Source organism: Medicago sativa, chromosome 1 (assembly GCF_051527215.1).
Source record: "Medicago sativa cultivar Bolivia chromosome 1, Bolivia_mono, whole genome shotgun sequence".
NCBI classification, from domain to species: Eukaryota; Viridiplantae; Streptophyta; class Magnoliopsida; order Fabales; family Fabaceae; genus Medicago; species Medicago sativa.
The window spans coordinates 89,798,166-89,822,032 of record NC_140749.1 but is presented as its reverse complement, the minus strand read 5'-3'; the positions used below and the strand labels follow the sequence as shown (position 1 = coordinate 89,822,032).

At 31.4% G+C, this 23,867-nt stretch overlaps 2 protein-coding genes and 1 long non-coding RNA gene across 3 annotated transcripts; 1 reads left to right on the top strand and 2 right to left on the bottom strand.

The window, feature by feature from the left end:
- Positions 1-84: 84 nt before the first annotated feature.
- Positions 85-1,542, bottom strand: RSW10 (Ribose 5-phosphate isomerase, type A protein). The gene has a single exon (XM_085740443.1). The coding sequence runs from the start codon at positions 1,288-1,290 to the stop codon at positions 484-486; it is 807 nt and encodes a 268-aa protein (XP_085596569.1). The 5' UTR covers positions 1,291-1,542; the 3' UTR covers positions 85-483.
- Positions 1,543-4,777: 3,235 nt separating this feature from the next.
- Positions 4,778-6,684, top strand: LOC146958941 (uncharacterized). The gene is made up of 2 exons (XR_015024761.1): positions 4,778-6,197; positions 6,286-6,684. It is a non-coding gene; the product is annotated as an uncharacterized LOC146958941 (long non-coding RNA).
- A 640-nt stretch (positions 6,685-7,324) lies between these two features.
- On the bottom strand, positions 7,325-9,259 carry LOC146958940 (protein PIN-LIKES 2-like). Its single transcript, XM_085733996.1, has 2 exons — positions 9,103-9,259; positions 7,325-8,923 (listed from the first exon to the last, which is right to left on the bottom strand). Exons 1-2 carry the CDS (start codon positions 9,216-9,218, stop codon positions 7,510-7,512), a joined length of 1,530 nt encoding a protein of 509 aa, XP_085590122.1. The 5' UTR covers positions 9,219-9,259; the 3' UTR covers positions 7,325-7,509.
- Between the last annotated feature and the right edge of the window lie 14,608 nt (positions 9,260-23,867).

Here is a 23,867-nt window from a genome sequence, read left to right as displayed (position 1 = left end):
AAAAACACGATTCAATGGTAGCAAACCAAACGAAAAAATGAACAAAACTTGAATTAGATAAGTTCAATATGATAAACACCGTGATTTCAACAATAAATTGCGTGGATAACAAACTCATTACCACACAACAGCACTTATTTAAGCTTAATAATTCAGCTTAGCAACAAGTCTCAATTTTTTTTTTCTTCTAGCTCAAATCAAAGTCAATATAAAACTAAACTAAACTAGCAGATAATAAAGATAATTCAATATAAAACTAAACTAAACTAGCAGATAATAAAGATAATTTCTCCAACAATTCAATCCATTAAGGATAATATGAAAGTATCCCCAACAAAACAAAAACATGAACCAACTCTTCTAATCGATTCACTAATTAAATATCTTCAGTACTACCCCATATAAAAAGTTAGAACCCCATTTCAAATTATCAAAACCGTGACCAATAATTAAACCTAAATTATTGATCTACTAAACTTAAAACTACTTATTCTTCACCGTTAATCCAAGTTCACCTGCAACAATAACAGTAGTGGCCATATCCAAAAACATTCCATGCTCCACAACTCCAGCAATATTCAAAATAGCATCACTTGCAACCCTCAAATCACCAATACTCTTCTTAAAATACAAATCCACTATATAATTCCCATTATCAGTAACATAAGGTTCTCCCTTTTCACCGAAAGTTCTAAGCTTTGCAACACAACCAGATTCCTCAAACAGATTCTGAAGCCTACCAGCAGTGAATTTCCAACAAAAGCGAATAACTTCAACAGGCATAGCTAAACCACTACCACCCAAATAGTTAACAAGTTTTGATTCATCAACAATACAAACAAATTTCTTGCAAGCACCTTCCACCATTTTCTCTCTCAAAAGTGAACCACCACGACCTTTGACCAAATTCAGATAAGGATCAACTTCATCAGCACCATCAATAGCCAGATCAATAACAGGGTGAGAATCTAGATCGGAGAGAGGAATCCCAAGCGACACAGCTTGTTCATGGGTTATGGTTGAAGTGGGTATTCCGATTATGTTCTTGAGTTTTCCCTGACGGAGAAGCTCTCCAATTCTGGCGACGGCGTGTTTGGCGGTTGAGCCGGTTCCGAGGCCTAGAACCATACCGGATTCGACGTATTCGACGGCTTTGTAGGCGGCGATTTTCTTCAAATCGTCTTGGGATAGGATGACGGAGACGGAGGAAGATGGGGAGGAAGGGATTAGGAGACCGGCTTCCATGGCGGCTTTTGCGGAGGAGATGAAATGGGGGCAAGGAATTGCCATTTGGGTTGTCGGAAAAAGAGTAAAGGTGGAAGCTTTTGCTCAGAGAAGGTGGCGGCGGCGGGGAGGGATAGTGTTTTAGGGGAATGAGATGAATTGAATTGAATTGAATTGGGTTTCTAAAAAATAGAAGAGATAAGTGATTATAAAAATAAGTTAGAATTGTTAGGGTAAGGTGTGGTGGTGAAGGAATGGAATGGGTGAGAATTAAGAGGGTAGGGTTTTGAGATTAGAAGGAAAGAAGAGATAGGGAATGTTTGGCTGCGGAGGGAGAAGGGGATTATTTATATAGGGAAAGAGGGAAGGGTGGTGGAATAAGCATAGTAATTTCAATTAATTCAAACACTGCGTTTTGGTTTGAAGCTAAATTAACGCGTTTCGCGGGGTATCGGATCTCTATCTCCAATCCAAATCCTAGTTCATATCTCCTACCTCACGCAAAACAAAAGAATATCTTTTTTATTATTCCATTTTATAACATACTATAATAAATTCACCCAAAAATGATAAATTGTTTTTCAGTCGGTTAGTCAGCAATGATATATTGATCCAAATGCTACGGGATTTGAAGTGGTCGGGGTTTGATCTATGGTTTTGTGTCTATTAAAATTTGTATAGATAACATTTTTCTTTTTAGAGCGTCGTACCGATTAGATAATAATCTAAAAAATATATAATCAAGAATTGTTTTATTTAGAAATTTATTTATCCATAAAATTTGTTAGAAAATCTTTAAAAAAAAGGGACAATATTCAAATACTTTTAGTCTTGGGCATAATTCATTGTTCGTTTAATATCATTGATAACCCAATATATCTAAGCAAGCAATTTCTTTTTTTTTTTTTTTCACACTAAATCATTGTGTTTTGCATGCGATTAACTGTACTTACTACGTAAATTAATTAGAGTCCAAGGTCACAGTGACTTTCCGCCATTCTCAATGTTTCTAACGTGGATAGGACCCGGTCCCGAAGCCATCAACCAAGATCGGTCTCGTTGCTTTTCAAACCTATGGGTATGTTGAAAATATTCAACCAATTAGTTTAGTCAACATTAAAAGTCTTTGGGAGCCCTTTGCTAAGCTCTCCCCTTTTTTGGATTTGATTTTGAATGGACCACACAATTGATCGGTTAGAAATAAATATGCTGAATTCCTAATGAGTGGCGCCACCATTAACAATTTGAGAGTATATTCTTAGCAATGATGTGGTGCAAAACAAGGTGTGAGGCTTGCATTTATTACGACCGAATCTCCACATATTTATCTTTAATGGATAGTAGTATCATATTATAATATTACTATATCATATGGAATAGTTTTTTCTTTCCTTCTCTCAAATCAGATATTCTAAGTGTGTAATTGTGAGATTTTGCCGGAGCAAAACAAGTTGAGTTTGACGAATAAGCTCATTTAATCCGCTATTTTAGATGAGATAAATTGATGTTTTTATTTTGACTGTTCAAGTTAGTTTACTTCATTTAATCATCTGAAGGAATAGGGTTGTGATGGGGCGGACAAGTTAGTCGTTGGGGTAACAATTTTTATTTTTATTTTGCTATCTTTTTCTTTAGCATTTTTCCAGTCGATTTGTTATGATTGTGAGGCAAATTAGTACATTTTTTTCCATCTTGATGGAGACTAATCTTTTAAGTTGAATAAAATTAACAAAACTCTCTTTCAAAAATGTTATGGAGTGAACTTTCGAGTTGACCCAAGCGTGATATCACCTCCTTTAAACTATATATAAGCCTTGCACCATCACATATCAAGCAATGCCTTATTCTAAACTTATACATACTTCGATCATATACTTAAACGTCAAAGTGTTTACAAGTACACCTTTGCTACCAGGAATCATTTCTTCCATGGATGATGGCCACCAACATCGTTGAAGGAGCGTTTCTTACTTAGATTCGTCATTTATCTCCTTTGATAAAGTTGAGTTCTCACCAACACAAGAAATTTTAACGCTGGTGCATTCTGATAATCGTCTACCATTTGTTTTTTCGTCATTTTTTCTCTCATGAAATATGTTTAATTTCTTTTAATAAGAGTATACATTTTTTTTTGGATTCCAAATACATCTTAGTTTTAATGTCAACGCAATTTTTCATTAAAAAAAATATAGTAAAGAAAAAAATTACAAAAGACTATGCAAACACAATCTACAATTTGTTGGAGAATTCCGGTTTTATTAATATTATTCTAATATTTTAAAGTGAATTAATAAACAATTATTTCCCTCAAAAAATGTAATCAAATTATCTGCCTAAAAAGTACAATTACATACTAATTTATAAAATGTTGAAAAATCAACTACGTTTTTTTTTTTTAAGGAGAAAAATCAACCAAGTATGTTACCATTACTGTATTTGCTCTCCCATCCTCAATAAGATTCTTTTCCTACTTTCCTTAAAAAAAAAGATTCTTTTCCTACTTGCCTGTGGTGTGTAGTGGCTCGAGCCTCGAGGAAGCCAAGGGAAACTTACTTGTCTGATAACGATATGATGCATGTGCAACTTGCTTAGCTCTTATTATAAGGATGAATACTTTTTTTTTTAATTAAATAACAGGATTAAATATATTTTTTCCTTATAAATATATAAACTCTTCGTTTTAATCTCTTTAAAAATTTCTTTTGATTTTTAGTGGTTATAAAATTTTAAATCACCATTTTTTGTCTTTATTTTTAAGTCAAATTATGTATATCCTTTGTATTTCTCAATGAAATTGTGCATAAATGTGTATAATATTGTAAAAATCTCTCCAAATTTTTCTTAAATTTTTTTAACAAAACTTGAATTAAATATAAATTTTAACAGCAAAAAATAAAAAAAATCATATTTCATTCATGTATTGTTAAAAAATTCTATTTTATATGGAAGAGATTCTTATAATATTATAAAATTTTCTGCAAAATATTATTTAAAATTATAATAAAATAAGCTTTTTGCAAAATTTTATTCAAAAATATGAATTCTACATATAAATTTATTAAAATAATGAACCAAAAATGAAGATTAAAACTTTCAGAAGACTAAAAATCAAAGAAATCTTTTCAAAGGATTAAAACAAAAAATTTGTATATTATATTTTTTTAGGGAAATAATTTGTATATTATATTAACTAAATAAAAAGTTTTAGTCTTAAATGCAGTTTTACCCCCCCTATTTTGATTGAATTTGGATTTTGCCCCCCTATTTTAAAAATCGGAATTTTACCCCCTCTATTTTGATTAAATTTGGATTTTTCCCCCTTTATTTTAAAACTCGGAATTTTACCCCCACTGTTTTACGTTTTTCAGGATTTTTCCCCCTATTCTAAAATAAAGAACAAAAAATACTAGAAAAATAAAGAAACGATTAGAAAATATTAATTCTGTAAAAAATAAAAAGAAAACTAGAAAAACAAAAAAACCAAAAAAATAGAAAAACAATGAAAATACTAAAAAAATTCAATTAAAAATACATGAAAAAACAAGTTTGCACCTCTAAATATTTTCTATTTTCATGTATTTTCATACTAGTTTTTTAATTCATTTTTAGAAATCATACTAGTTTTATGCATTTTTTCAAGTATTTTTTATTCATTTTTTTAGTATTTTTCTGGTTTTACCTCCCTTTTATGGTCCATGATTTGGCTCCGCAGCTTTCGTCTCACTTTTGTTCCAGTTGGTCAGGTTTGTCTATATGCATTGCATGCATTTTCTGCGGTACAGAAATAAAACAAACAACTATTGTGATTTTGATTTGATATTGGGAATCGGGACTTTTGGGTGGTAAAGGAAGGGGGAGACATTATCTACTCCACACCATAATCTTAATTTAATTTAATGCATGAAAATTACTTATCAAATTCAAATAATGCTTATAGAAATATTTACATCTACCTTGCACCCAAAATATTTCTGGATTAAAAAGAATATATTTATACTTACCTTATTAGCTAGACTTGAGCATAAAACTTTCTATTGCACTATCTACCAAACCCTTGGAGTTACACTCCACCATAAGATTATATGTACACTTTTTAAAATGATACATACACATATTGGTAGTACCTACTCCTTCAAATTTCTATAAGGTGAAATATGATGCTAATCTAGAGACAAAAGGTCGCCGAGGCCTTGGAGCGGTGGTTCGAGCCGAAAGAGGCAAGTTGATCGCAGTTGCTACTTTGAGAAGATCAAGAACAACATCGCAATAGAGACGAAGACCATCAAAGCCTTGCTTCAAGCAATGGATTTTGCTCATTATTGTTGTTTGAGGAACGTGATCATTCAATCGGATTGTGAGACCTTGATAAAAGGGATTTATGGTAACGGTAATATTAGACACACTCGAGGTCATATGATCAGATGAGTCATGAGAAAAAAAATGGTGAATCTTGATAATGCTTGGTCTCAAAATGTTATGAGAGATAGTAATAGAAAATTGATCTCCTATACAAAATTGCTCGCTCTCACGTGAATATATCAAAATAACCTCAACACGAGTTAACTCAGGTATCAGCAACGTGGATTAATCTACGTTGAGCCAACGTAAGTTAACTCAGGCTGAACTCAACGTGAACTCACGTTGGTTTACTCAAGTGATTTATTTATTGCAATAGTCATATGATTCTTCTCCATTGCTTGGTGTAGTATTAGTTCTTTCTCATGCTTTGTATTGCTGACTGGTAAAAGTGAAAAGTGTTTCATTAACTTCTGAAGCCAAAAATTACATCTGAATTATATTACATGTACTACTAATTTGTCCATTTCAAGGTTGTTGCAAATTTATCAAAAATACTTCCTAAGGATACGAAAGTTCTTCCTGGTGGAGTGGATGATATGAATAAACTGTCCTATTTGCACGAGTCTGGAGTCCTGCAGAACTTCAAAGCTAGATATCAATTGAATAAAATATATGTAAGACTTTCTTCCCTTTGATGCCATAAGATCCAATGAAGTTAGTCAATGCAGAAATTGTTACCTATATTCTTAATTTCGATGGCAGACTTATACCAGAAACATTCTGATTGCAATAAATCCATTCCAAAGGCTGCCTCATATTTATGGTGCGCACATGATGCAACGATATAAGGGAGAGCCACTTGGAGAATTAAACCCTCGTGTATTTGCAGTAAAAGAGAAGAATCATATGATTATTGCAATAAATAAATCACATGAGTAAACCAATGTGAGTTACGTTGGAGTTATTTTGGTCAGTTTACATGGGAGGAGCAATTTTGTATGGGAGAATAGCAATAGCAATTTTCATAGTAATAAGGTGGCCCATATGTTAGTCCATTTGGCCCATGAAACATTAGATCAGTATTGAGGATGATCCATCCAACACCAATTGTAAATTGATAAATTCTTTTGATAAAAGTTTGAATTCGGCTCGAGCACAAAACACTCAACGTCAAAAAAAAAAACACAAAACACTCGCGCCCAGTTGAAATTACCAATTTATCCCTGCGTTATTTAAGTAACGCAACGTGAGTTAACTCACGCAAGTGTTAATTTCCAGCGTGAGTTAACTCACGCAAGTGTTAATTCCAGCGTGAGTTAAGTTGCGCAGCGCATGTTAAGATGCGTAGATTTTAACAATTGCGTTACTTAACTAACGCAGGGGTATTTTCGGCATTTCAGTTGGCGCGAACGTTTTGTGCTGGGAGAAGAGCAGAATTCTAAATGTTTTCCTCTCCTGTTTTTTTAAAAAAAAGTACTACCTTTTTAGTTGATTAATTGAAAATAGTTTAGGGACAATTTATTACATTTGTATTGTTTAAAGTCCAAATAAGAGAGAATGATAATTTAAGGATCAGATTAAAATTTTATTGTGTGTATATTAACTGCTATGCAATATTAATACCGTAAACTATTCTTAAATCTGTGTTTATAAAATCACATTGTTTTGTCTCTTTATTATGTTAGTTCATAAATATCTCTATAAATATATATACAGTGAGATATAATTGGATGTATTTTTTTTATGTATTTATAAAAAAGATTACAAATTATAAAAAAGATTATTCCCTCAAAAAAAAAAATCATCAAAATATGTATGTATATACAAATTAAATACATTCACATAATAGCATCCTACTAATGATAAATAAAAATATTAAATACAACTCTTGGTTCTATAAGTATGAACCAACATTAGGGGATAAACCCCATTGGCATGGAAAAACTAGTTAATGTAATGTTTAGAGGTGTAAAATATGCAGTAACTCTAAAGGTAATCAATTACTCTAAAGTAAATTATAATGTACAAAGAAAGTGAGAAAAGAGCAAACACATGCTGCCAGAATAGAACTGCTGAAGCTTCACTAACTGCATAACCCCTCAAGCTAGCAATTGCTCCCAACAAAATAGCACTTGGTGTTGTATACTGCAATAAAAGCACAAATCTAAACATAGCATCATTTTCAACCAAAAAATTCAACTTATCAGCCAACACAACAATCCCAATTCCTATAACAGGAAGCACAACAAGTCTTGCCACAATTATCCCAATTGTAGTTTTAATTCCAAGTGTTGACTCATTTGGTCCTTCAGCTAGCATACCCCCTAATATAAGCATTACACAAGGCACCATTGCACCAGCCAAAATTTCCAAACTATCTGTCATAAAAGACATTGGTGCATCATTTCCAAAGAAAAATGTTTTCAACTGGGGCACTGTTCCAATGATAATAGCCAACAAAGATGCAATTGTTGGTGGTTGAAGTATGTGATGAATTGGAGTTTGTTCAGCAACAATTCTTATCCTCCTAACAACTCTAGGCTCAGCCAAACACCTAATAGACATATGATTATTTTCACTACTTTCTTCCTCGTCCGCCATTACTGATCTTGATAATGAATCGAAATCAGGATCAGGAATAATGGACGAGGAAATACCGGAAAAGCTCTTAAAGATTCTAGCAATAAAGGGTGTCTTAGAATGTTGAGTTTCTTTATCTTCAATTCCAGGCCACTCAGCTTCTACAAGAAGCGGTCTACTAATATCGTTAAGTATTGTTTCTTCTTGTTCTTCTCTAATTTCAGCTTCATTTTCAACAATCTCATAATACTCAAAAGGAGGTTCCATCATGTGATAAACAAAAGTGTAAACAAGAATCACAGAAATCCATTGAGATAAAGAAACATAAGCTACACCTCTTGCATTGCATTGTTTTCCAAAAGGAGTATTTTGAGTATGACAAACAGATCCAACTACAGCAATGAGAAGATTACCGGTGTTTCCAAATCCTGTCATTATGATTGTGAATCTATTAAACCTTTGAGGTGGGTGACATATAGTAACCACTATGAATCCAAGTAAGCATCCAAAAAATGTACTAAGAAGCACATTAACTGGTATGAACCACCATTCCTTAAAATTCTCAAGAGTAATGCTTGAACCAAGTTCACTAAATATTAGGCAAGGTAAAAATAGTGCAAATACAAGTTTACTTAGGAGTTTAAATGTGGCTTTAGGAATTAATTTCATTCTTGGGTTTGCAAGAAGTAGTCCTATGAGTGTAAGGCAGATTAACTTCAACAAAGGCTGCAGAGCAGTTCTAATGTCTTCACTGTGAGACCTCATTTTATCATTATTTTCATGCAAATCTTCTAACATGACTGAAGAATAACAAAATCTCCTGCAATTGAGTTCATAAGAAAAGAGAAACAAATAATATAAGACAAAACAAATATTTCATTTTTTAAACAAAAACGTGACATTTAATAATATGAGACAACCAGAGTAGATTGCAATAACACACCAATATTCATAATCATCACATGGAAGCTAAACTAATAAAATTGTGAGAAAGATTACCTGAATATTACTATATATGAATTCCCGCAACAAAGACTAAAACTAAGGATGATTGTGATAAGTTTAAGATAGTAAGACTTTGAGCATGTACATGTAACATATACTATATATAGCATAATATATTATGATAACAACAATGACACGTGTATAACAAAAACAATGAAGTAGAAGTGACACAAGATAACTTATACAAGATTTAGGATCCACTTTTGTGGAAAAATATTAATATAGAAAAGTTTCACGTATGTCATGCTGCGGCCAACCGTGTAAAGTTTTGAATTCACGAAAATCTTAACAACACTCGCTAACTTCACAGCATGGCAATTTATCTTATTTTGTTGTTGTTGGAAAGCATGAAAATTGATCTGAATCTGCCATATGTTCATGTTTTCACGATCATTCGATTGGGGTTAATGAACCGATCGATATCAACCAGATACAACTTTTTTATTTTCATTTTTATTTTCATTGCACTTATTCTTTATTAAGAGAGTAAGTTTAAGAGTGGTGATAGGTGAACCACCTTACGTGGCATACCACCTTGTACACCTTTTAACTTTTTAAGTCGGTTAATTAAAAAAGCGATTTTAAAAGACTTTTGTCTTTTTTGAAAATAAAAGATTTTTATTTTTATTTTCATTTTTATCCTCATCCCTTAGGATTGTAATACTGGCTCTGATACCAGGTTGGGGGCGGAATCGCCAGCGGAATTTTGTTGTCGAACTTGGTTTAACATTTGTTCGATTTTAATTAATCCTTGAAATGGTTTTAAGAGGGTTTTTGCTCTTTCTCTTTGTGTATTGGTAAAATTTTCTAAATCTTCAATTTCTCTGAGAAAATCATCAATATATTCTATATGATAAATTACAAATTCTTTAGAATGAAATAGAATTTGTCTTAAAACAACTCTTCTGTGATAAAATTCTATATCAGAGACTATGTTCTCTAATCTTTCTTTAAAAAGTTTTAATTCTGTTATTAGGCCTAAACCAGGCATTATGAATTTGAGGAACTTTCCTGAATTTTTTCTAATGATTTTTCAAATTCAATTAATTTTTGAGATGGCCATAACAGGGTTGTGGCTCTTTCTTTTTGTGTAACAGAAATATTTTCTGTCCCTTCTAATTCTTCTATCATTTCATCTATATATGAAATCTGTAAAATCATTAAATCATGAATTCCCTAAAGTGTGTTTTTCATTTCTATTCTGAAGAAATTTTCTTCTATTCTGTTAACTAGGCTATCTAGTTTTATTCTGAATAATCTTAATTCATTTTTTATTGTTATTCCTGGCATTATAATTTTCTATTAATACCTAAGAGTTCAGTTTTTATTTCTGATAAAGCTTTATTAAGCTTTCTTTTTTCATAACTATCTAATGAAGTTCTTGCTGGTAGAAACTTTGGTTCACTAGTACTTTCTTCTTGTTTTAGAAGAGGTGTTCTTTCTATAGTCATAATAGATTTTGACCTTTTTAGTGGTTTTAGAATTGGTGATTCTAATTTTACTAATGGTGCAAATAGTTCATCTATTTGTATTTTCACTTTTCCACTAAATTCTATACTATAATGAGAGTTACTTAGTGCATAATTCATCTTATAACTTATACTAAAAGGATGGTTTCCTGGTCTCATGAGATCTTGATCTTTAAGTTTATAATGAATTACTAAAGATCTGTCTAGATCTATATCATTTAGACTCAAGCCTATTTGTAAATTTATATCAAATTTTATTTTTCCACCTATTAAGTTTCCTTCACCTTCGGCTATTAATGAATGTTTTTTATTCATTCTAGCATCTTCTATAAAAAGTTCTAGTTCTAAATTTACTCCTTTCATAAAAGTACTTTTTATAATTATTTGGATAGTTGATATATGGATATATCCTATCTTCTGTCTTTTTTCCAACGATAGATGTTTTAATCTATTATTAATTTGTTCTTCGTCTATTATGGATATTACAACAGATCCATATGTTGATTCCATTGGTACAGGAACTTCTCCTATCATCATTCCATATTTTAGAATATTTTCTCTAGATAATTTTTCTTTTATTAAAGAAAAAATACTTTTCTGTTTGAAGTTTTCTTCTGGTTTTAAGGTAAAATCTACCTTTTCTATATGATCTATTAATACATCTGCCATAAAACCAGATGAATTTTCTTTTATCATACTATATTCCATTATGAAATGTAAAAATTATAAAATATTTAAAATCATACCTGACTTTGTCTTGGATCTTTGATGATTCTGATCTTTCGATCCTTTGGATTTGAAATAATCTTTCGATTATTGATATTGAAAATTTAAAATCTTTCGATTTGGTTATGACAACCTCAAATCCTGCGAAGTCCTTTCCCACAATGTTTTTTACAAACTAAAGGTACTTACTTCATTGATTAAAGTTGTGATTTACAAGTGAGCATCGAGGCTCTTATTTATAGGAGGAAAGGACTTACAGAGTAGGTCACATGTCACTTTCCTTCCAGCTAAAAAGAAAAACAAACAAAACACGTAAAGGAAAAAGTAAAAGCATTATCACATAAGGTGATAAGGTTTTCAACTAAATGGACCCCATCTAACTCAGATGATAAGGTTCTATTATTACAACTTTGTTCCTACGGTCATCTACATGACACGTGTTTAGACTTTTCCTTTTGCCTTATCTTCAAGTATTGTGATTGTCGGTATTTTGTCTTCTTCTACCGACACTTTCTTTTTTGCACACCATTTACAGATATGCCCTTTGTATTTCGAGAAGTGTTGACAGCACTCCTGTTGAACTTCTTCTGGGATTTGGCTAAGAGCATTCTCAAATCTTGAGAATAGTTCTTCATAATGGAGTGCTTGCTTGAGGTGTTCCTCTGAAACCTTCCTCTTTGAATCACAGACCATGAGACAGGTTTCTGTAGTGTAGAGGACCTTATAATTAATAATGGTAGAACCATATCTAATAAGGTTATCATAAAAACGTTTCATTTGATAAATGAACGAATCTACTGTCCATCCAATACTTTCTGAATTTGGAGGTAGATAAATTTTATTTGAAATTCCTATTTTGATGACTGTTCTTGGTTTTACAGCCATAAAATTATTTTCTTCAAAAAACCATGGATAGGTTTGTTCGAACTGGAGATATATTTCTCTTCCTTTAGCAAGGAAGTCATTAAATCTCTTTGCTGTATCACCAATTTCTTTTGGAAGATCAGCCAATTCTTGGAATCTACGACCTTCTCCTTCTTCAAGATACACGGTCTTAAGCATTCCATAGTCATAAAATTCTTTAATCAATTCCTTGGATATTCCTGGAACCGTATTAGCTTTTACCCCATGTGTGGTATTGACTGGGTAAAAACATTCAAGTGCTAACTCTTCTTTGAAGTCTGCTAGCCATCTCCACTTTCCCATGAAATCATCAAGGGTTTTTGGCTTATTTTTTTCTTTCTGGAGATTTATTATGGATCCCACTGAGATCTTTTTCTTTGACTCCATCTTTGATGGTTGGCCAATTTCTTTAGCAATGGTCATTTCTTTATAGGAGGCTTTGTAAGCCTCTTTTGCTTCCTCCATTGTTGGATAGGATTTATGTCTGACATTTTTGCCATTGATGTGGAGGCTTGCAATTGCCCAATTATTGTAGATGCCTTTCATTGGACCATCAAAGATGACATACACCTTCTTTGCTGGTTGTGGATCTACGACATCGCTTGTTTGATCTGAACCATTTTTTGGCTCTTCATCTTCTTGTTCAACTTTTTCAGCCCATGACTTTTTCGTATCTTCCTTTGGCAAAGAACCTGATGAAGATGTTGATGAAAAACTTTGTTGTTCATTCAAAGTCTTTTTTGTTGGTTCTTCTTTTGTTGTTGTTGGAGTTTCAACATTTATGATCTTGGTTAGACTTTCAATCATTTTAATCATCTCCCCCCTCTCTGAAGAGAGCTGTTTTAGCTTTTGGCTATGGATTTCAATTTCTTGTTTCAAAAGTACTGACTTTTTCCTAGATAGAACAATTCCTCTATCCTTTATTCTGTTTAAAACAGTCATAACATCTTTAACTTGTTGTTCTTTACTTCCTTTGGTAAAGATTAATATATCATCAATATATACAAAGCAAATATGATCAAGACCTTTAAGAGTGTTGTCCATAAATCTTTGATATATTGATGGTGCTTGTTTTAAACTAAATGGTAAAACTTTCCATTCAAAATGTCCTTCTGGACAACTAAAAGTTGTTAATGGTTTTGTTTCTTCTGATAACCTTAACTGCCAGTACCCAGATTTTGCATCCAAAGATAAAAACCAATTACATCCTCTTATTTTTTCAAAAATGTAATCCTTTCTTGGCAACTTATAAGAATCACTTATAGTCATTTCATTAAGTTTTTTATAATTAATTACCATTCGAGCTTTTCCTCTTTTTATTTCATTGTGTTTTCTAACATAAAAAGCTGGCGCTGAATGTGGACTTAAGCACTTATTAGACCTTTTTCTAATAATTCTGCTATTTCTTTTTTAAATTCTTCCTTATCTTCTGCTGAGTAAGGGATTTTGTATAGAACTTTGACTTCCTTTTTAGGATCTTTAAGTTTTATAACAACTAAATCCTGTATTTTATTTACTATTGAGTCTAATGGGTTTTCAGAACAAACTTGATCTAGATGATATCCTAGATTTTGTTCAATAGTTAAGTAAAACTTTCTTTTATCCCACATACATCTAAGTACATTGAGGTTTTCTTTTATTGCTCTCAAAATTTTATTTTTTGTTATAATATTTGTTGTAACAAATTCACTTTCTTCTGGATTATTAACATTAAACCATTTTAATGTTATAGTGTCAAGTTCTTGGATAAAAGGATTATACAACTTTAAAAAGTTGTTTCCTATTATCAAATCTATTCCAGAATCATGTTCATAAATTGATCTTACATAAAAATATCTATCTTCGATTTTTATGAAGGTATTTTTCAAAACAAACCATATCTTATGTTTTGTTTTGTCAGCAATTATTATTTCTTTTGGTTTTTTTAATCTAATCCATTCTTTGGATATAGATTTCCTTCCAAAACATAGAGTTGCACCAGTATCAATGTAACTCATGATTTTCTTTTTATTCAAGATAACCTGAATAAATGTTGAATTAGGATTTCCATTTTTTAAGATTTTCCTACTCATTCTTCGAATTCCTCTTCAGTAGTATATTCAAAGATACTACTTTCATCGGAATCTAAATCTGATTCTATTGGCTCAAAACCTACTTCCCAAATTAATTTCAAGGTTTCTTTTTTAGAATCTTTCTTTTTAGGACATTCATTTGCATAATGTCCTTCTTCTTCATTTGCATAATGTCCTTCTTCTTTACACAACCAACATGTGCATGTTTTCTTTCCTTTGGGACATGAATTCTTTTTAGGATATTTTTTATTTCTTCTAAAATATTTTTGTTTATTGAATTTCTTAGGAAATTTCTTTTTTCTTTTATATTCAGAATGATCTATTTTTCTAAAAACTTTTTTCTTTTTCTTTCTTCTAGGTTTATTACAACCGTAGTTTCCTACTTTGTCTCGAATTTTATCACAGCAAACGTTTATTTTTGCTTCTCTTTTAGCAGTTTTTTCCATGCATTTTTCGGATATCCATTTCCTTAATGCAGTTATCCTTGTTCCTAGAGTATCGTCTAATCCTACGATTACCTCTAAGTGTTCTTGGATTACTTTTTCCATTATTGTTCCTACGGATGATGGAAGTTTATTGTAGAATAATCCTAAAAGATTGTATTGTAGTCTCTTTTGTGGAGATATTGCATAATAATATTTACTAAACTCACATATAAATGGTTCAACATAACACATATCACAGGTTCTTAGATTAAGGATTCTATGAATGTTTGTGTTTTCTAGGTCTGATTCTGCTTCTGGCGCATCAAAACCTACAAATTCTTTTTTCAAAATTGAATAGACATGATTTATCACTTCTTCAGTTGTTGATGGAAGCTCTGAATCTGATTTTTCAGATATAAAACTCCAAGCATTTCCTATAGTTTTTGTTTTTAAATAGTTAAAAATACTTTTTGGACTTAGTTTCCCTAGTGTAGGGTCTAGTTGGATTGTTACCATGTGATCATGATACCAACTTCTTAGTTCTTTTTTAATATCCTCACTACAGTCAATATTTAAAATATTATCTTCTTTGTGGCGATTTATTGTAGGTATATATTTAGATGGTATTTGTTTAAATTTTCTATCGTTCATCATGTCTTGAATGATTTGTTGATCAATAAATTCTTCTCTACCCTCTTGACGTCCTCTTTTACGACCTTGTTATGATGATTCTGGTTGTTCATCAGTTTTCACAAGTCCTACTCGTGGTTCTTCTTCCATACTGAAAGAACTTTCTGATCCAAAGTCGTAGACAATTTTGTTTTCGTCGTCGGACTCTTCTGTTATTTGATTTTTTCTATTAATGTCTAAAGAAACCATTAGTGTTTGTAATTCATTTAGCTGATTAGCTATTTCTTCTTCTGTTTCGGCCATATTAGGGTAATGGCGCAAAAAAGTGAATTTCTTTTTCTGATTTTTCAGTTTTTTCAGGGATTTCTACCATATCTCCCCCTTCTTTTTTGACAAAAGTTTGTAATTCTTTTAGGGTTAGACATTTATCTTTTATAGGTAAGAGTTTTAATAAATCGATTAAATCGTCTATTTTTGTACAAAGTTTTTCATCTAACAATCTTTGGTTTTCTTCCAGATTAGATAATTTTTCATTGAGTTTTTCTTCAAACTCTCTTTCTAGTAGAACTTCTACTATTTTATCTAGCTGTTTCTGAAGTATTGTTAGATTTTCAAAAATATCTTGTATTTTTTCACTTACACCCTTATTAGCCATGCGCAAACTTTTGTATTTCTTGACTTAACAGGTTTGCTAAATTTTCATATTCCCAGTATGTAGAATAATCTTCTTCAATTATTAGAAACCAATATGATGTTTCTCTACACCAATTAATTTGGTTTTTTACTTTGTCAATTTCATTATAATTAGGTTTCAAAATAAATGGTTGTGGTATTATTTTTCCAAATGGATTTATAAGACCATCCATGATTTATCTAGCTAATCTTTTGAGTTCTATTCTTAACGCCTCAGCTACTTCTATGGAGTATTTGAAAAGAAAATAATTGAAATTTTCTTTTAAATAATATATTGCTGTATCTTCGCACCATCTAATTTGTACTTTTACTATTGTAATATCTTGGTAATTTGGAACTAAATACCAAGGTTGAATGATAACTTTTCCTTTTGGATTCTGAATATACCAATGTTTCCTCATATATTTTATTTCAGACTTTTTAGGCCGGTTTTTGTAAGAACAGGTTTAAAACTTTTCTTTCTTCCAAAATTACAAAAATACCTGCCAGCTAGGAGGTGTATGAAGGAGTGGTATGGAAAGGGGTGTTTACGAATCATTTTCCTAAGTTTTATAAGTATTTCTTTGGGAAAATGCTAACAAGGAAAATCACAAGAACGGTTAATAACATACTCATTAAAATAAGTGCATAATCTACAATGAAATTATAAAAAAATACATGAGTGCACTATCCTTTTAAGATAAAAATATTATTATAATGGGAAATAGAAGAAATAAAAAAACAGAAATGCTAAATGTCGCGAGAATTATCATCGTGACAACATCACGAATCACTATTTTTACGGCCAACCTTATACTATTCCTTTTTCTAAATGAGAACCATAGGCACCGATGCAACAAAACATCACTGATCCAAATGACTCAAGCACTTTTGCACGCTACACATTATTTTCCATCCATGCTCGTAACCTTAAGCTCTAAAGGACACATGCTGAGGGAATTCCCAACGCAACCGGTACTTGTGCAGCTATCGCCGGAGCCTCCTTGTGGAACCATCAACACAGGCACGTTGTAAACGTCAAACAAACTCATGTCGAAGAAATCGATTCCACCGACGTCGACGAGAATGAACTCCACTAAGGTAGCTGGTGGAGCGGTCTGTTGCCGGGGCATTCAACATCAACCATCATCACAGTAGGCTTTCAAGTGTTAGGCAGGCCATATTCAGATCAGGTTCACATATGTGAGAGAGTTGTGTTGTGTACAGAGCATGTTTGATGAAAAAAACCAATATACTACACATTCGTGAAAGTTTCGTGTACGTTTCTTTCGCTATGTATAGCATAGCTCATAAAAAAAAGAGAAATGATAGATAAAGTGACAAAATGTATCAAGAAAATTTCAAGACAGTGTATTTGTTAACACAATTGGGATTGGTCCTTACACTTCTTTTTGTTTGGTCTTGGTCCTTATAGTTTGTAAATAAATTGGTTTTGATCCTTCTGTTAGTTCAATATTAAAAAAAAAAAAAACAAAACTAACATAGTGCCACGTGGCTCAATTATATCATGCCACATGGCACCTCACAAGAAAAAAATTAAAATTAAAAAGAATTCAGATAAAATAATTGTTTTTAAATTAGTATTATCTGAATTCTTTTTAATTTTAATTTTTATCTTGTGGGGTGCCACGTGGCATGATATAATTTGGCCAAATGGCACTCCGTTAGTTTTAGTTTTTTTTTTTTTTAACAAAGAACTAACATAAGGACCAAAACCAATTTTTTTACAAACTGCAAGGACTAAAACCAAACAAAAAAAAGTGTAAGGACCAATCCCAAAAAATAATGAAAGTGCAAGGATCAAACACAATAAAGCTTAACCCCTAAAGCTATTTCTAACCCTAATATTTTCCCCCCATTTCTCCCTCCACTTTTCTGAGCCATTGGATCTTGCATATTTAGGCGCCATTCAATTTTAGCCATTGATCATCTTACTTAATTAATGCTAGCCGAATTTTGTTATCAAGTTTGCTATAATTTTGGCGATATCCGAAATTTGTTATCAATTCACTTAAATCCGAAATTTGTTTTGTTATAGTTTTGGCCAGCCGAATCCATATTTATAATTTTGTCCATATCCGAAATTTGTTATCAATTCACTTAAATCCGAAATTTGTTTTGCTATAGTTTTGGCCAGCCGAATCCTTATTTATTAACCTATCAAATTTCATTCTTATCCTCCTTTTTTTTTTTTGAAACAAATATTTTCTACACTTTTACGATTGCAATTTAACATAACAAATTCCATCTAAAAAAATGTGTCGCACCAATTTTATTCCTATCCTCTTGCCTTTTTTTTTATGAAGCAAATATCTTCTTATATATAAAAGTTAATTCGGATGAATATTTTAGCCCTAATTTTAACCTAAATCTATTGCATAGATTTATTGTTTTAACCATAATGCTTATTTTCTGGTTTAACCTTATCTGCTTCCTAATCTTTCTCTTCTTCTTCTTCTTATTATTATTATTATTATTATTATTATTATTATTATTATTATTATTATTATTATTATTATTATTATTATTATTATTATTATTTTATTTTTTTTGGTATAAATTATTATTATTATTATTATTATTATTATTATTATTATTATTATTATTATTATTATTATCTCTTATCTTCTTATATATAAAAGTTAACCCGGGTGAATATTTTAGCCCTAATTTTAACCTAAACCTATTGCATAGACTTACTAACCTAATGCTTATTTTCTGGTTTAACCTTATCTGATTCCTACTCTTTTTCTTCTTATTATTATTATTATTATTATTATTATTATTATTATTATTATTATTATCTTCTTATCTCTTATTTATTAAAGTTAACCCGGACGCTAACTGTTGCCCTAATTTTAACCTAAATTTTATGCTTACTTTTACTGTATTACCCCTATTTAATTTAGTTAATTCAATCAAATTCTTATTTTCAAACGGAGAGATCTCTTATCTCTTATTTATTAAAGATAACCTGTACGCTAACTGTTGCTCTAATTTTAACCTAAATTCTACGCTTACTTTTACTGTATTACCACTGTTTAATTAAACCTATTTAATTTAATTAATTTAATCAATTTAATCAAAATCTTATTTTCAAACGGAGAGATCTCTTATCTCTTATTTATTAAATTTAACCCGGACGCTAAATGTTTCATCCTATAATCGTTGCTCCTATTTTCAACTCATCGTTGCTACTTTGTTTTTACTAAACGGAGTCCATCCTATAACAGTTTCCTCCTATTTTGTTTCCCTGCTCCTACTTTGTTTACAAGATAAACAATAACAAATATATATACTACTAAATCTTGAGGTGTGGCGGTACTTGAATTTTTTAGAAATTGCAACTTTAGAATATAATTGTTCTTGAGTGTATGATTTAGGGTGTCTCTATCACCCCTAATTTCCCAAATGTTGTTGGCTTCTACTTGGAAATAGGAATAAAACTTAATAGAATGATCAATTCAATATGCTATATTTATTATTATAAAATAATATGAGTGGATGGTAAGAAAAAAGAGAACATGAGTGGACCTTTAATTAAAAAAATAAAATTTAGTATAAGTGAACCAAATGGATATGAAAGCATGGGTGGCGAACGGTTAATATGCACATGAGTCCTATAGGGGTCCTATATATTTCATGGGTGGCGGCTGCCCCTTTTCATTAGTACCTAGCTTCGTCGCACTACTTAACATATGATGTTACGTTACGGTATCAAGGACGATGTCATGGAAAATTATGTTATGGTACAGTAGCAACGTCTATGATTCTTAATATTATGAAATACTAGATGAAAATCATGACATTCATCTAAACTATTTTGTTACCTATTACCATCAAATATTACCTTTCATATGACTCGTGCGTTAGCACGGGTCGATGGTCTAGTTTAAGCCTAAATATTATAAATGTTAACCGCTATCATTAACCCTAGTTAAACCCTAATTTTAATCTCAAATTTTTCCTCCTTTCTCCACGCTATTAATCTAAAAAATCCTTATTGAAAATCTCTTATTTATAAATGTTAACTTAAGCTATCCTTAACCCTAATTAAACCCTAATTTAAATCTTAAAATTTCCCTCCTTTCTTCACGCAATTAATCTAAAAAATCTTTATTGAAAAAAGTCTTTGCAGGGATTCGAACCCGGGTCTTAATTGCTTCATCTCAACAATTTCACCACTAAGCCACTGACAATTTTCTCTTACTTATAAATCTTAATCCGTCTCGCAAAAATTAAACATAATTTTAACCTAATTATCTCGCTTAATTTCCCTCCACACTTTTGCATTTTAATGTTTATCTACAGTCAAATTATGTTTCTAACTAGACTTTTGACCCGTGCGTCGCGCGTGTTTTCTCTACTATAATAGAGACCAATAAATAATCTTTAACCCATAAGATCATTGATATGGTAGAAAATATTTTCTTCAAAAAAAAAAAGGCAAGCGGATAGGAATGAAATTGGTGTGCAATGCATTTTTTTAGATGGAATTTGTTAGGTTAAATAATTGCAAACCTAATAAAGCAAATGAGCAGACAAAAAGTAGGTTAAGTTGCTGCAGACGTAACAAAATTAATAAATAATAAATTTCCCTCCACACTTTTGCATTTTAATGTTTATCTACAGTCAAATTATGTTTCTAACTAGACTTTTGACCCGTGCGTCGCGCGTGTTTTCTCGACTATAATAGAGACCAATAAATAATCTTTAACCCGTAAGATCATTGATATGGTAGAAAATATTTTCTTCAAAAAAAAAGGCAAGCGGATAGGAATGAAATTGGTGTGCAATGCATTTTTTTAGATGGAATTTGTTAGGTTAAATAATTGCAAACCTAATAAAGCAAATGAGCGGAAAAAAAGTAGGTTAAATTGTTGCAGACGTAACAAAATTAATAAATAATAAATAAGGATATATTTGAGGGATGTAACAAAACGTAAAAATAACAAAACCTAAAAAAATTAGAGTTAGTATTAGGAGGGAAAATATTAGGTTTAGTTTCTTCAGACTTAACAAAATTAATAAATAAGGATTTCATGCGAAAATTAAGTCCTATTTTTTCTCTTACTTATAAATCTTAATCTGTCTCGCAAAATTAAACCTAATTTTAACCTAATTCTCTCGCCTAATTTCCCTACACACTTTTGCATTTAATGTCAAATATTTACTTTCTAAAATATTATGTTATGTTACAGTACCAAGGACGATGTCATGGAAATATTATGTTATGGTACAGTACCAACGTATATGCTTCTTAATATTTGACCTTCAAATAAATTATTTTGTTACCTATTTATCGTCAAATATTACCTTCGATATGACCCATGCGTTAGCACGGGTCAATGGTCTAGTATATTTTTACTATTAAATAGTAAGTGCAATTAAAGTTGTTGGCGGAAATCATGGATAACTAGTAGCAGTGTTCTTCGCTTTCGTGGGTCTACGTTTTGTACTAAAGAGCATTATCCTTTTTAGGGTGCATTTAGTTTGCACCACCTAATAGATGGGTGCAAGTTGGACCAACTTTTTTTACCTTTAGATTAAATAAGTCCACAAGTATTATCATGGTCTGACTACACCAAATCACTATCTCTCTCCTAATCTAATTGATTTGTCGCCACCAAAAAAACAGAAGAATGAGTTGCAGGTCCTTCCACGGCCGTCGCACCATATTCAAAGCATGTGGAGGAGAGAAGTCGGTGGAATAGAAAGAAAACAAATGTTTGATAGTATTGTATTGAAGCAGAAGAACGTCGTGATGGCATTGACGGTGAACCGCTTATCATTCCCTAACATAGGATTGAGTTATTCAACAAAATTAACTCAGTTTTTTTTTAATTCATGCACACACATGATCAATTAATAAATATGTCTATTATTTTTTGTGTGGATGGTAATAATTAATTAAGATTGAGAAAGATGGGTTTGTACACTATAATATAAAGAATATTTGAATGGATAAAAAAATTATGATGATAATAAATAATAAAGGGGAAATAAATGAACTGGTGGTGATGAAACGGTGGTTGTATTTGAGGAATTTGAAATTGAAGGGACCAATTAAGATTTAAGGAACAATAAAGAGAGCTTTTGATTGTTTTATTTTAAAAGTGTTTGATTAAAATTAAGATTGTTTGTTTGGTTACATGTCATTGAGGGAAACAGCGGTGACAATTGCTTATAACTGGTTGGATAATCCCTATGGGAGGAAGAAACAATGCCCTTGTCTCCTTATTGACATTTTCATAGCCTTCTGAAAGCAATGAGACGAGCGTAAGAAAGAACAAGAGAGAGATTTCCTGTAGGTAGAACATGATAAAATCTAGTGGGCTAATTTAATCTAGTGGTAAGAAAAAGTGGTCCAAGTTGGACCAATACCTGAGGTGGTCCAAACTAAAATCACCCTCCTTTTTATATTGACCTGGTTTCGAGTTCAGGCTCGATAATCCCTATGGGAGGAAGAAACAATGCCCTTGTCTCCTTATTGACATTTTCATAGCCTTCTGAAAGCAATGAGACGAGCGTAAGAAAGAACAAGAGAGAGATTTCCTGTAGGTAGAACATGATAAAATCTAGTGGGCTAATTTAATCTAGTGGTAAGAAAAAGTGGTCCAAGTTGGACCAATACTTGAGGTGGTCCAAACTAAAATCACCCTCCTTTTTATATTGACCTGGTTTCGAGTTCAGGCTCTAATAGTAATAGAAAATTGCTTTTCTGACACAGAAAAGTTCCTATTGACATAAGTAAATGACCAAATTATCCTCAGCGGTAGTTAACTACCGCTGACATATGCGCCGGCAGTTAACTGCCGTTGGCTTTGCTGCTTTTTATTGTGATTTTACGCGTTTCGGTCGAAAAATCAAAATAAATCAAAACTTATTCAGAATTCTACGAAACTTTACAGACCCTCTATATATATTTTTTTAGAGCTGTCTGCAATAAACCAGATCAAAATTCAATTTCTAGGTCGACGTTTTGATGTTTTGGTTTCTTGAGTTATTGGCGCATTAAAAATTCATATTTAATCTATCCGTTGTCGAATGCGGGAAATGTTTTTTTATGTTCTTAATATGTGTACAAAAAATAATGAAAAAATTCAACCTCTATTTAACTTTTCCGGACGCGCAGTTGGAAAAATATTGCAATTTTACACATTTTAGTAAAAAATTCAAAATAAATTGAGGATTACTCGAAATACTAAGAAAATTTGTAGATCTTCTATATGTATTTTTATAGAGATGTCTGCAAAAAAACAGCTCAAAATTCAATTTTCAGGTTGATGTTTTGATGTTTTCGTTTCTTAATTTTAGGCGCGTTAAAAATTCATATTTAATCCGTCCCTTGTCGAAAAATTCAAATTTTTTGTGGGAGATGTTATTTTTTTGTTCTAAACATGAATGCAAAAAAGCGTGAAAAAGTTCAACCTCTAGGACACTTTTTCGGACTCGGACTTGAAAAAAATTGCGATTTTGCATGGTTCGGTCGAAAAATCAAAATAAATCGAGACTTAGTCGAAATGCTACGAAACTTTATAGACACCACTATAAAAATACATATAGATGATGTGCAAAGTTTCGTAACATTCCGAATAAGTGTCGATTTTTTTATTTTTTCAATTGCGATTTTGCGCGTTTCGGTCGAAAAAATTAAAAAAATCGAGACTTATTCGGAATGTTACGAAACTTTTCACATCATCTATATGTATTTTTATAGAGGTGTCTGTAAAGTTTCGTAGAATTCTGAGTAAGTTTCGATTTATTTTGATTTTTCGACCGAAACGCGTAAGATCATAATAAAAAACAGCAAAGCCAGAGGCAGTTAACTGTCTCTGGAG

Excerpts from the sequence above, each read along its gene's own strand:
- RSW10 (XM_085740443.1), bottom strand. The coding sequence starts at position 1,290 with ATGGCAATTCCTTGCCCCCATTTCATCTCCTCCGCAAAAGCCGCCATG.
- LOC146958940 (XM_085733996.1), bottom strand. The coding sequence starts at position 9,218 with ATGCTATATATAGTATATGTTACATGTACATGCTCAAAGTCTTACTAT. Across the intron at positions 8,924-9,102 it reads TCATATATAGTAATATTCAG|GAGATTTTGTTATTCTTCAG; the intron begins GTAATCTTTCTC and ends ACTCAATTGCAG.